The sequence below is a fragment of the Dendrobium catenatum genome, unplaced genomic scaffold, assembly GCF_001605985.2.
Source record: "Dendrobium catenatum unplaced genomic scaffold, ASM160598v2 fragScaff_scaffold_1483, whole genome shotgun sequence".
In the NCBI taxonomy this organism is placed as follows: domain Eukaryota; kingdom Viridiplantae; phylum Streptophyta; class Magnoliopsida; order Asparagales; family Orchidaceae; genus Dendrobium; species Dendrobium catenatum.
Window position 1 is genome coordinate 391,170 of NW_021319945.1, and position 13,140 is coordinate 404,309.

Below are 13,140 nucleotides of genomic sequence, written 5' to 3' on the forward strand. Positions count from 1 at the left end.
AAGTCGCAGCCAAGAGGAGGGAAGGAGGCGGCTAGGGTTAGGAGATTAGGTGATGAGGTGGTATGGGGAAACTTTATTTAGGCTGACCTAAGAACGGGTGAAAATTCTCATATGTTCTTTTCTTCTGTGTTTTCTTGCATGCATTAACTATTTCTTATTTTCGAACATACTATTGCTCACAGGCAGACTTATCTCAACAAGTTGACTGTACCATTAAAGAAATGTCATATGTCATTACTATTTACAAATCAAATGTATAAAATATGTTTACATTCCTGCTAAAAATAACATAGCAAAAAAAAAAAGTGTTCAGAGGACAATCTTGTTTGAGCACATTAAAAAAATGTATAATCCTAAAAAATATATTTGTTAATCCAACAATGCTCTAATCCAACCATTATTTTCTCTCTATAGAAACAATGACATGCCATTGAAAATTATTTTAGAAGCTCTTATTTCAGAAGTAGAAAGCTTCTACTGGGCGGGGAGGAGCCTTGTTAGAACATACCAGACTTTCCAGAGTTTGAAGAACCAGAACAAGCACAAAATCTATGGTAGTACAGAGTCAGAATCTTCACATGTCCTCCTCAGAAGGCAGAGTTGGACTCTGAGAGCACATGCTGATACTATGCAACTCCTTCATGCGATCTACAGGGTTGCACAAACCTGCAAAGAATTGCATTAAGATTTTAGAAAACTCAGCAGAAGCCATTACTGCAGCGTAAAATTCTGCCCTGCTGAGAGCTAGTACATAAAGTAGTAACCAAGAATAGTTGTAAATGATGTTTAATGATTTAGATATCAAAGTTACGCATGATGTTGACTAAGTTTTTGTTTGGGACGGCTTTTTTATTGCTTTGCAAAACAACTTTTAAGTATTTTTTTTTTTTTGGTACTAAAAAACTGCTTTAAGAAGCAACAAAAAAAAATAAATAAAAAATAATAATAAAAAAAGCAACAAAAAAAATTATCCTAAGCAAAGCCTAAAATATGCTAATTAAGTGATTCTGTATGTAAGTTGATGAAAGCCAGCTTACTGATTCCATCATTACAAGTTAGTCAACAAACCAGGTTAAGAGGTTAAGAGGATCATATTTCACATCATTAGCTGTTTTTTAGTTTATTGATATTTTGAATACTACTGAATTAATAGCTTTAAGTATTGCGGCCATTATATTAACAAGCGATAACTATTAATAGCCATTTCATGTCATATTAAACTCAATTTTTTGTAAGAAGATTTTGCTGATGCATTGATGGGTATCAAAAAACAAATCTCTTAACGGTAAAAATAATTGGTGGTGGAATCAAAATGTGCAAGAAAAGATCGAAGATAATAAACTTTGTTATAAAAATTAGTTTAGATTTAAAAGCTCAGAAAATTGAGAAAGATATAAAAGAGCATGTAAGAAGTCTAAGAAAGTAATATGCGATGCAAAATATTTAGCTTTTAATAATTTATATAATATATTAGATACTAAGAAGAATAAATATATATATAATAATTTAATCATCTTTATTAAGAGGTTTGATGGAGAAATATAGAGAGAATAAAGAGGATCTACATATGATATTTATTGATTTAGATAAAGCATATGATAAAGTCCCAAGAGAAGTGATATAGAGAGTTCTTAAAAAGAAATGAGTTAATAATGCTTATATTCAAATTATTAAGAAATTTGTTCGTCTCGAGATAGGTCACGTTTGACTATCTTAGTTTTCAAAAATACAAAATGAGTTTGAGGAGATAGGTCACGTTTGACTATCTCCGTTATCGAAAAATGAGGATAATTTTGCACTAGTAAAACTTTTACCCCATAATTTTTTATATGTTATAGAGAATGAGATTTTGAACGTTATGAATATTTTCTAAAAGTTTTATAGAGCGCATTTTGGAATTTATACACTTTTTATTTAATAAAAAATAATCCGAACTCTAAAAAATAATGTTATAATACAATTCAAGTAAAACAATGTTCTACATAATCTTTGATAATTTTGTTATGTTCTACGAAAGTGTATTTTTGTTTAGTAAGATTTTATGTTGCCTACCGTTATGGTCATTTTTCAAATCCTAAAATGTGTTTCTTTTTTGCATCATTTACTATTATTCATTAGAATGTGTGTTTAATTAGTTGAAATGGGTGATTATGTGGAAATCTGAAAGGCCTGAAAGAAGTTTTGCTATGATGATTTGTGCACATTTTTCTTCAGAGTTATAACTCTATCTATTGGGAAAGAAATATAAAGTGCTTTTGTATTTAGCTTAAATTTTTTATAATTGCATTTAACATCAACAGCATCAAGCTTTATCCCACTACGTGGGTTCGGCTAAATAAATCATTTTCTCTATTGTGCCCTGTTGAAGTAAAATTTTCATTTAAATCTAATTAAAAAATGTCATTTATAATATGTTATAACCAATTCTTTTTAGGTCTACATCTAACTTTCTTAACATTGATCAAATCTAATACATCTACTCTTTTAACCGGGTCATCGAAAGGTTGACATTTTATGTGACCAAACCATCTAAGGCGATTCTCTCTAATTTTATCTTCCACTAGAACTACTCCAACATTTTCATATATATGCTCATTTTTCATTCTATCTCTAAGAGTAAAGCCACTCATCCATCTGAGCATCCTCATCGCTGCGACACTTAACTTAATTTTATGCTTCTATTTTAATGGCCAATATTTTGCACCATAAAACATTGCAAGTCTCACCACCATCTTATAGAATTTTCCCTTAAGTTTGAGGAGTACTTTTCTCTCATACACTAAGCCCGATGCATTCCTCCACTTCAATCATCTAATTTGAATTCTACTAATAATATCCCCCATCTATTTCACCATCACTTTGGACAAAAGACCCGAGATATCTAAAACGTGTGCTCTAATTAATGACTTAATCGCCCAAAGTCATAATCCCCTCACTATATCTATTACTACTAAAATTATACTCCAGGTATTTGATTTTAGATCTACTCAAACAAAAACCTTTAGACTTTAAGGTTGACCTCCATAATTCAAGCTTACCTGAAACTCTCTCTCTCTAATCTTATCAACTAGAAGAATATCATCAGCAAAAAACATACACCATGGCATATCCTCTTGCAAATGTCTAGTAAGAAAATCCGTGACTAATGCAAAATGATATGCAGAAAAGTAAGAGGACAAAAAAAAGGTATTCTTTTCACCTGAACATCTTGGTAAATCCCAGATGGCAATTGAATTTGGTGTACACTTGGGATCACATATTGCCCGGTTATCTTCATGATGGACATTCATGGCAAGCATCCAAGAACCTATGGTGACATCCTCATTGTCGAACATTCTCAGACTGGCACATTTAGAAAAAAGAAGGAAAACGAATTGTCAATAATAAGATTGATAAAAAAATAAGATGGATACCTTCTCACAATGCACCATGTGGTAGTATTCTACTCCAGACGGTACATCCTGTAACATGGGTGATAAATCCTAATTGGACAGGGCAATCACATATTTCTAAAGAAAGGCTACCACTTTACATTTTAAGTTCAGCATTTTAAGCCATATATTATGTGAACCTCTCAAATCAGAATGCCATAATAGTGGTCAAGCTTGTTATATTTCAAACTTATTCAAGCACACAAAAAAAAGCACACATCTAAGTTAAAATGTGTGCACTTCACGCAGCAAAATGCCATAACTGATCTCAAAGGGTATGCAGGTTATGTCTCAAAATCATCTAGTCATCTATAAAAAGAAAACAAAAATCCACATCTAATCGACAAGTGTTCAAGAGTTGAATAAGAACCCAATTTTAACAAATATTAGGCAACTTGAGAGAAATCTATTAGATACTTGTAATGTCCTTTTATATTTCTGAAAGGTCATTGTTATTGTTCCACTAATAGCTAATTTAAGCATCCACAATATAAAAGATGGAGAATGCAGAGAATTTTTTTTCTATTCCAGAATGGAATAGGATTGTAACCAATAGTGGCAGATGCATGATGCATTAGATGCGAGTGGAGTAAGTATTGCCTTTCAACTGCACAACCAGTTGAAATGAGTCTGATTGTGAATTTATACGCTCCCCATCTCCCCATACAGAAACAAAACATGAATTCAAAGAGGCTAGCCTACATAAATGGTGTCTTTTTAACATAAAATTTCTAAAACAAACTCTAAAAAAATACATTAGATGTTGTCACAAATGGTAACTGAACTAACCTGTCATTTCTTGCTTCTGCAAGAGATGCTACCACTTCTGCGGACAAGGCATATATTGGTCCATATGCATGAAGGAAATATTCATTCCCAAGAAGATGACCAGAGCTTTCAAACCTTAATTTACAAATTTAAAAAAAAAAAAAAGCAGATTGTTTACTATCACATGCATCACCCGGCTGTACTGTTCATGAAGTAATCAGAAAGTTGAACAACAGCAAGGTGCCACATACCATTTCAACTTTGGATTAGTGATTATGGGACCCTTTTTCATACAACCAATATAAGTGCGGCGATGAGCACGATCCTTGGCCAAGAGAGTGGCGAGCCGGTCTAGTTGATGATAACATAGATCATTACATTGAATAAAAATAACAGCAATACGTAATAACCACGTAGCATACCTGGTCTAAGATAAATATCATCATCTGCCTTAACATAAAATTCTGCATCAAAAAGCTTGAACGCTGCTTTGAAAAATGCCAACCTAAAAGGTGAAGTTTGCACTTGTGATATATGACAAGGGTAGTAACAAAATCAAGAAACAAGAGGTCCTCCACACTTACGTTTTATAAGGAAGTTTTGCATACTCTTCTTCAATATCAATAAACATAAAATCATGATAATTCTCCTCTTCTTTCTTAAGATCAGCCATCTTTTTGGAATCTTTTGTTCGTCCAATAACAAATCTGAAAGCTAATCCAGTAGATTGTTCTAAACTGCAAGTGAATATAAGCAAATTTACCGATGAAGAATACCTTATTAAAAAAAAATCCTAAGAACTTGCAAATAAAAGTATAACAGTAAATATTTACATAAGCCTGTTAATCGTATATAGCCTCATTTTTAATTAGTTGTATGACAAGTATATCATTGTACTGCTACGCTCAATGTAAGAAAAATGGAGATGATCAGGCACTGTGCCATAGTTTTACATATAAATAGCTGTGGTACACAGTTCCAATATGCATTTATTTTGCTTTCAGCTTGGTGTAACAACAACGCATATTAAAGATAGTAGCCACGATTAAAAAAGCGGTCGAGGCGTCCGAACAGAGGCGCGATTCAGTTCGAGGCGCTAACCTGGCGCCTTGAGGCTTAAGCCTCAATGTATTTGACGAGGCGCGTGATTTTTTTCAGCGAGGCGTACGCGTCGAGGCGTTATGCCTCGAGGCAGTGTGAGGCGACGCCTCATTAGGATTCGACGGAGCTCACAGCGAAGAACAAATTCCTTATCTTTCGAGCGCGCTGCTTCCACTTCGTCCCTTTTGAGAGCTGCTTCGTGTTCGACTTCGACCACAAGTGACTTCTTCGATCCGGCAGGAGTGCTCTGGAATGACCTTTCTTCCCGTTCGACCGCTGGTTTGAGTTCGTCACGCTTCGGTACCGTACCGAGCGGTACATGCTAGGAACCGCTCGGTATCTTTTCATACTAACAACTTACAAACTTAAAAACCAAGCAGAATTTCAAAACCGGCGCTGCCCCCGGAAACCCCTCAGGGGCGCTGCCCCTTGACCCTGCGACCTGACTGGGCAGGTCGAACCCCGCCAAGGGGCAGCGCCCCGTTGGACCCCCGGCAGACCAGTATTATATTGAAACAAATCTTCAAATTTATAGTTGACATAATATTTTGTTATTTTTTGTCATTATTTATAATTTTAAATTAATTTATTTTAATCATTTTTGAGACTTACGCCTCGATCCGCCTCGAGGCTTACGCCTCGCCTCGCTTAGAAAAAACGCCTCGATTCCCGATTTCGCCTTTTAAAACCTTGGATAGTAGTATACCTTCTAATCCCTGGGGCGATTTTCTAGCTTCCATTATATTAATTTGCTTGAAAAACATTATAAGAAAGCGCCACAAAATCATTGCCGGGAAAACTATTTGCACAGAGAAGAAAGCCCAAGCATTTATATGAAGTTTGAAATCAACATATTCTCGTCTATATTGCTTCTTTCGAACATTAAACAATAAACAAATAGCATCTGATAATTACAAACACGCGCACAAATACACACAAGTTTTGCCAGCTCGCCTATATGCATGTCGTTTGAGAAAATTACTGATAGAAATGAATGGAAAGCCAAAACTATTCATAATTAGTAGTAAGGAAGCATAACCTAACCAAAAAGGCCAAAAGTGAAACAGATTCCACAAAGTTGCACCACTGACATGAACAATGTGAACCTTTTTCCTATAAGGAAATATGGAGCTGAAAATTTTCAAACGGACCAACAGCTTGAATATGAATTACCCGTTCATAACGGCCTCAAGCCTCGTGAAGTACTCAAAGATTCTACTTCTAATAACACATAAGAATTGAGAGGAACTAAACTTAATTTCACCATATATGTTCTTTACATGCCGCAAAGGTGCTATATATAGCCTGTGTAGAACCCAAAATAAACAAATCCCCAAAATCCTTTAAGATCCAATAAAAAACTGAAGGTTTCAATTCTCTCAAGATCAAATTATAGAAATCAGCTTTTGATTTCCTATTTTTCCTTTCACATATGATTGTAAAAGTTAGTTCATAATGATGCGATAATAGCTTGCATGAAAAGGTCTCAACAGTAGTCAATAGAACATCAAAAAAAAAAAAGCGTAAAGAAACCAATATGCAGTAGTTTCCAGTTCAGTCCATTTCAATTTGAAATTCATGATTAATCTCACATTCAAATTCAAATTTTAGCCCTTGTTCAAATAATGGTTTAGTTTTATTTTCATTAAACTAAATTTCTCTCGGAGTTCCAAATTAATTATGTTTTCATGCTTAATATCAGATTCAAATTCAAAGGGTTTTTGTCCATTTTAGCTTAAACCAAATGATAAATTCAAGCCAAAACAAAAGTGTGAGATTTTCATATAGTGGTGCAAGCTATATGATGCACCAACACTTCTCCTCAAACACAACAAGTGTTTGACTCACCCCCAACATGTGTCAAACACAATGAAGACACGTCCGACTAAAAATTATTAAAAATAAATTGAACATGAATGATGGACATGCGTGCTTTAAATATTTTATGAAAAATAATTTTTAATATAATTTCTTATATTTCAAAAAACTAAATGTCTTATTTCCTCACTAGTACCACAAATAAATCATGCACACTCAATACCCCATTCTCCGAACATTCCTATTTTCATTTTTCTCTAGCAAATTAAGACTATGATTTCATAGCAATGTTCGATGTCATCTCAACATCGATGTCCAACACCGTCATAACATCAACATTTCAAAATCATCTCAATATCAAAGTCTAACGTTATCTTGATTTTGAGACTCGATGTCATCAATTTATACACCCACAATCACACCTTTATTTCATCTCAACATCTCATCTTTATCAAACATTATCTCAACTTATTGACCGACACATCTCATATCGATGGATGATGCAGTCTCTACATTGATGCCTGATGTCTATTGCACAACATTGATATTTGACTTTTTATAACATTTTCATCTTTCCGCTCAATGCCTAACACAATATTTGATGCATAGCTCTCGGCATCCAAATATTAATTATTTTAAGCACAAATCCAAATTAAATGACTAAATCTTTCTCAATTATTCTTAAAATTTTGTTTTTTTAGTTTCTATACACTATTTTTTAAGATATAAAAATTATAATGTCGTGTCTAACTTATATTTGCGTCCTATATTTTTAATAATCAATGTGTCTTGTATCCATGTCAATGTGTCTGTACTTGTGTATCATAGGGTGCAAGAAAGCAATATAGCACGTGTTGTGTTATGTGTGCTCAATAGTGCAAAATTACACATATCTCTCTTCTGTCCATCAAGTAATTATTAATACTCTTTTCTTCTTATTATTTTCATGCATTTCCTTCTTCTATTGCACCGTTTTTATTTGTTTAGAGCAAAGTTTGTTGTTTCTAACTTAGTTGAATGCTAACAATATTCTATTATAGATTATTGATTCGAGTTCGTTTGAATATTGTTATCTATATTATTCATTTTGTAAAACTATCATCTTATTATAAACCATATTGCTACATTTATTAGCTAAAAGAAATAGAAAATTGTTAAATTTAAATCAAACTTTTGTAAAAAATTTGGCATGGAATATTGTGCCTTTGATTAATCTTCATGTATATTAACTAAATATTATGGTCTATGTAAATATCATTGATAAGGCATTTTTGTATTTAAACATTTATCTCTTATATAATTAAATATTAAATGGTTCATTATTTTTTTAGTATTTTGCACTTTTTTAAAATAGCACTACCTTCTATGAACTATAGTTCTATAAAACCTTAATACAATGGTGTGTTATTCATTATTAGCAAGTATGAGTCAACCATAATCTCTATAACAACAACAACAAGCTTTTATCCCACTATGTGGTGGTCGGCTATGAATCCTTTTTCTTCATTATGTCTTGTAAAGAGTCAAATTCTCATCTAAATCTAATAAAGAAAGGTCATTTCTAATATTTTCTAACCAAGTCTTTTTAGGTCTACCTCTACCTTTCTTAACATAAATCAAATCTAATACATCTACTTTTCTAACCGGGTCATCAGAAGGACACCATTTTATGTGACCAAACTATCTAAGATGACTCTTCTTAATCTATCTTCCACTAGAGCTACTCCAATATTTTCATGTATATACTCATTTCGTATCCTATCTCTAAGAGTAAAGCCACTCATCCACTTGAGCATCCTCATCTCTACAACACTTAATATTATGCTTCTCTTTTAATGGCGAACATTCTGCACCATAAAACATTGCAGGTTTCACTACCATTGTTGACATGTATTCGAATCCAAAAAAAAAAAAAAAAAAATTGCTCAAATCTCACAAAATCCTCATACATGTATGATGCCATCGTAGCCCTCAAGCAGCAAAACCTCTAGCCCATCTGCATTTATCTAGTCGACTAAGCCCTATTCGTCCAGGTCTCCTAATCCGACCCATCCGAGCTCGTTCAAAGGCCAATCAACTCGACTCTCACTTGATCATGTTAATAGGTAAAAATCATTGCTTGTATTTATTTAATTATTATCCTAACAGTTATTAAGTATAATAATAATAGTTATTATTATTATTATCTATACTAATAATAATAATGTTAATATTATTATTATTATTCCAAAAAATAATAAAAAAAACAGAATGAAAAAAAAAAACAAAAAAGGAAAAAAAGGAAACGAAAAAAGAAAAAAAGATAAAAAAAAGAAAAATGAGAAAAAAAGGAAGAAAATGAAAATAAGGCGAAGACAAAAAAATGGAAAATATATTTTGTGATTTTTGTTATCACCGTCTCGACATTGCTGACACTGTCACCTCGCCGATCGCCAAGATATAAGCTCTCAAACTTGAAATCCTATACTCGGCGCTCGCGACGCCCTGGAGGACCTCCTATATGCAATCTTGTAGCACTGTAGGAGGGGACCTAGTGCGGCGCTTACGAAGTGGCGGGTAGGCCCTATACACCATCTTGTAGCATGGTGGAGACAATTTTAAGTACCCGTGTAAGTGCTTCAGTGTCTGCGGGGAAAGAAATTATGTATTTTCAAATAGGTACCTCGAAGACCCGTACGCGCTGTTGTAGCGCGGTGGGATTGCAGACTACGGCCAGGGTGTAATATGACACCTACCATACATGCTCTTATAGCATGATGGGAAGGCCTAGCTCTCCAAATTTTTCCTAAATGGGGGAGACGTAAAAATGCTACCAAAATTCCAAGTGACTGAAAACATATATTTGAACCATAAGGAATAAAACCCTAACTTCTAAAATGCACAATTAACTAAAAAATACATAAGCAATATAACAATTCAAATCATCCAAGCAAGCATGAATGAATAACAGGGAACTCGCGACGGCTGAAATTTCAAGTACTGTTTGTTCACTAACAAAGATCATGTGACCAATGTGCAATGTTCATATCAAAAGCACCCTGCAAGAAGGGATAAACATGCATCAAACAATCAATTCATCCAGTATACACAAAAGAATGCAGTGGGGTGGGGATTGCAGTGTCGTTTGGCAATTAAATCTAATATGCAATGAATGTTGTAACTTCTCAAATGTCCGCTAGCCCGCAGTCAACATCAGCAATGCCCTACAAATAGTATTAGAAGATTTGCACTCAACACAGCTTGCCCACATACAACAACGGAGAGTTTATAATGCATACAACAATCCTATCTACAAGTAATGACGATGAATGTACCGCCAATGTGATGGATTTTCTACAAGCATGAGACAGAAGATCATGGAAAATGTAAATGACTACTACAATAATGGAAGATTTGTCATATGCACAATAATATACCTGCGAGAAATGATCAGCAATAGATGTTGAATGCAATAATGCCTAACACCCAACCGCCAATCAGCAACAGGCGAATGCATTGATCCCTCGCAAGCAAAGATCAAATTATCAATGTAAAACATTTACATTAGCAATACCCTGCAAACAGGAGATGCAGATGTGCATTGAAGGAAAAATTGCCGGCCAACATGCACAGGAAACCAGTGATGAACAAGAGATGCAAATGTGCATTGAAGGATAAGAGAATGTTTCATCAACAAACAAAAATTCTTATAGCTCTCTTTAGGAGACCATAAGTTCATCTGCTAAGCTAATTTGTGGTCAAATGTTTTCAAGATAGAAAAAATTCTCAAAATAATTCCTTTAAAAAGCAGCATAAAACCCTTGTATGCTGGTGCCAATTTAGCACCAGGGCTAATGACGAGCTAAGAATTCTAGAGAAGGTTTCATATATCCTATTTGAACATCAAGAATCACTCCAGCATTTATCAAAACTTCAAAAAACACCAAAGCTCATTTCGGTGCCTTTGCATTTACCATTGAAACCATTTAAAACGCTAATTAACTCCCTGAAAGCATGTAGTTCAAATTCTAATGCGCGCTGATGCATGCATGATAATAAAGGAAGTGGATATAAGATTCTCAATATTCATCATGAAAAAGAGGAATTGTTTCTTAATTCAACTTCGTCAGCAATTATTCCAAATGTAAGGTCATAAACTATTATCTACAAATTAGCATAATTTAAACAAAATGGTTCTATATCGCAGAAAAAAAAATCCAATTTTATAATCAACCGACTGCCATGTTCATCAAAATATCAATCCACTCAAAAAAATTACACTACGCAAATTAAATTATCCCACGCATAAGCTTCAGATTTACAGTTTACAATCCTGCGAAAACATTCCTATTTCAAATCTACATCTCGCTTATAAATTTTCCTTCCCCCAATGTAAAGCACACCACATAACAACGATATTAGACCCCAATTCTATATCCCAAATCAAAACCCAAAGTAAAGCAATCATACAGAGCACATAAGATCCCAGATCTAACCTCATCAAACCCTCTGTACTCGCCGGAAACCAAGTGTTCCGCAGAGCTGCGCGACGATCCTGCGAGGAAAACCCTGTCTGCACCCCGACGAATCCGAGGATCTTCGGCCTCGCCGTAAGCCCCTCCTCCCCAAGGACTTTGGATCGGTAGGTCCTGAGCGAGTCCTCCGCACGTCCGCATCGAAAAACCGTCACAGTTCTCGGTGGCCGCCGGAGGTTGGCGGCGGTGAAGGCGATCCCGCCGAGGCCGGCGGCAAGGCAGAGGACAGATATAATCAAAAGGGCGTAAACGCGGCGCGAAAGTGACGTGGGGTTCGGCGCGGCGTGGAAGGATCGTGGCTTCTTGTCTTTGGAGTAGAGGAGGGGAGAAGGGGAGGAGCAGGCGGTGGAGAAGGAGGGAAGAAGGCCCGGGGCGGGTGGCATTTCCGTTATTATCGGGATAACCTATGAGATCTGCTACGCCATTTCGGACGTCAAGACGAAAGGTCAGTTGAAATTTGAACATCAGGTTGAAGTAACGTCGACTTCAGTTACTTCCCACTTACGTCAGCAAAGACTGATGAAGAGATTCAATAAATAGATTGATTTTTTTTTTTTTTTAATTTGGAGCAAAGCCTATAAGTGAATGATGAAAATTACAAGTAACAAGAAGGCCTATAAGAAAAAAAAATCAAACATAAAACCAACAAAAGAAGACCAACAAGGTCAAAAGCGGTCTCAGAATGGAACTTTTATTACGTCCTCTAACCGGATGTAACTCTACGTTCGGTCAGAGGATTGTTACTCGGTTTTTGCTCGGTATTTGGTCGGTATTGCTAGGTATTGTTTGGTAATAACGAGGAATACCGCTCTGTGAAGACCAATATCGAGTAATCCCAAAAAATATCGAGTTTTTTTCTAGAAAAACTCGGTATTTTTTGGGATTACTCGGTATTGCTCGGTATTTTGTCTTCACATAATGGTATTTCTCGTTATTGTTGGTATTGCTCGGTATTTGCTTGGTATTTCTCGTTTTGTGCCTGTGATCTTAGTGCTAGCTCAACGTACGTTCACCGGACCAAATAAAAGTTCCTCAGGATGGGACCAACACCCAAGCTACATCACATAACAAATCGGAAGAAGACACTTAGCCACAAGGAACCAAAGCAAAGAAACAAGCCAACCAAGTTTGCCATAAAGGCCATCCAGGAGAAATCCGATTTCTTGAAGGCCATAATAGGGAGCATCCAACAGAGGGCATGAAGAGTCCACTAACAATCTGAGGCGAGAGCACAGGTTGACCCCAATCATCATCAACCGTAGCAAAAAATCACCTCAAAAACATCGAGCAACGATACAAAAGGAAGCACAACTGGGAAGCAAAATCAAGAGATGCAATCCGGACCAAATAAATAGAAGCCAACACTGATTAAGAGAGAACAGAAAAACGAGCTTTGACGTTTTGAAAGCATTTCCAATTCTTAACTTTGAGAAAAATAGCCTTCTTAATAACGATAAGGAGCTGGGAGGGGTTGTTCCAGCTCTCAAAGAAGCGTCTAAGGTTTCGTT

The 13,140-nt window shown here is 35.3% G+C and overlaps 1 protein-coding gene across 2 annotated transcripts; it reads right to left on the bottom strand.

The window, feature by feature from the left end:
- Positions 1-213: 213 nt before the first annotated feature.
- LOC110115498 (probable beta-1,3-galactosyltransferase 12) lies at positions 214-12,071 on the bottom strand. 2 transcript variants are annotated; one of them, XM_020848751.2, is made up of 7 exons: positions 11,594-12,071; positions 4,784-4,936; positions 4,622-4,704; positions 4,451-4,550; positions 4,221-4,334; positions 3,200-3,342; positions 214-666 (listed from the first exon to the last, which is right to left on the bottom strand). In XM_020848751.2, the coding sequence occupies exons 1-7, from the start codon at positions 12,013-12,015 to the stop codon at positions 575-577; spliced, it is 1,107 nt and encodes a 368-aa protein (XP_020704410.1). In that variant the 5' UTR covers positions 12,016-12,071; the 3' UTR covers positions 214-574. The 2 variants fall into 2 exon arrangements, with proteins under 2 accessions (XP_020704410.1, XP_020704411.1); XM_020848752.2 differs by lacking the exon at positions 214-666 and adding an exon at positions 3,414-3,461 and having other exon boundaries at positions 3,200-3,307.
- Between the last annotated feature and the right edge of the window lie 1,069 nt (positions 12,072-13,140).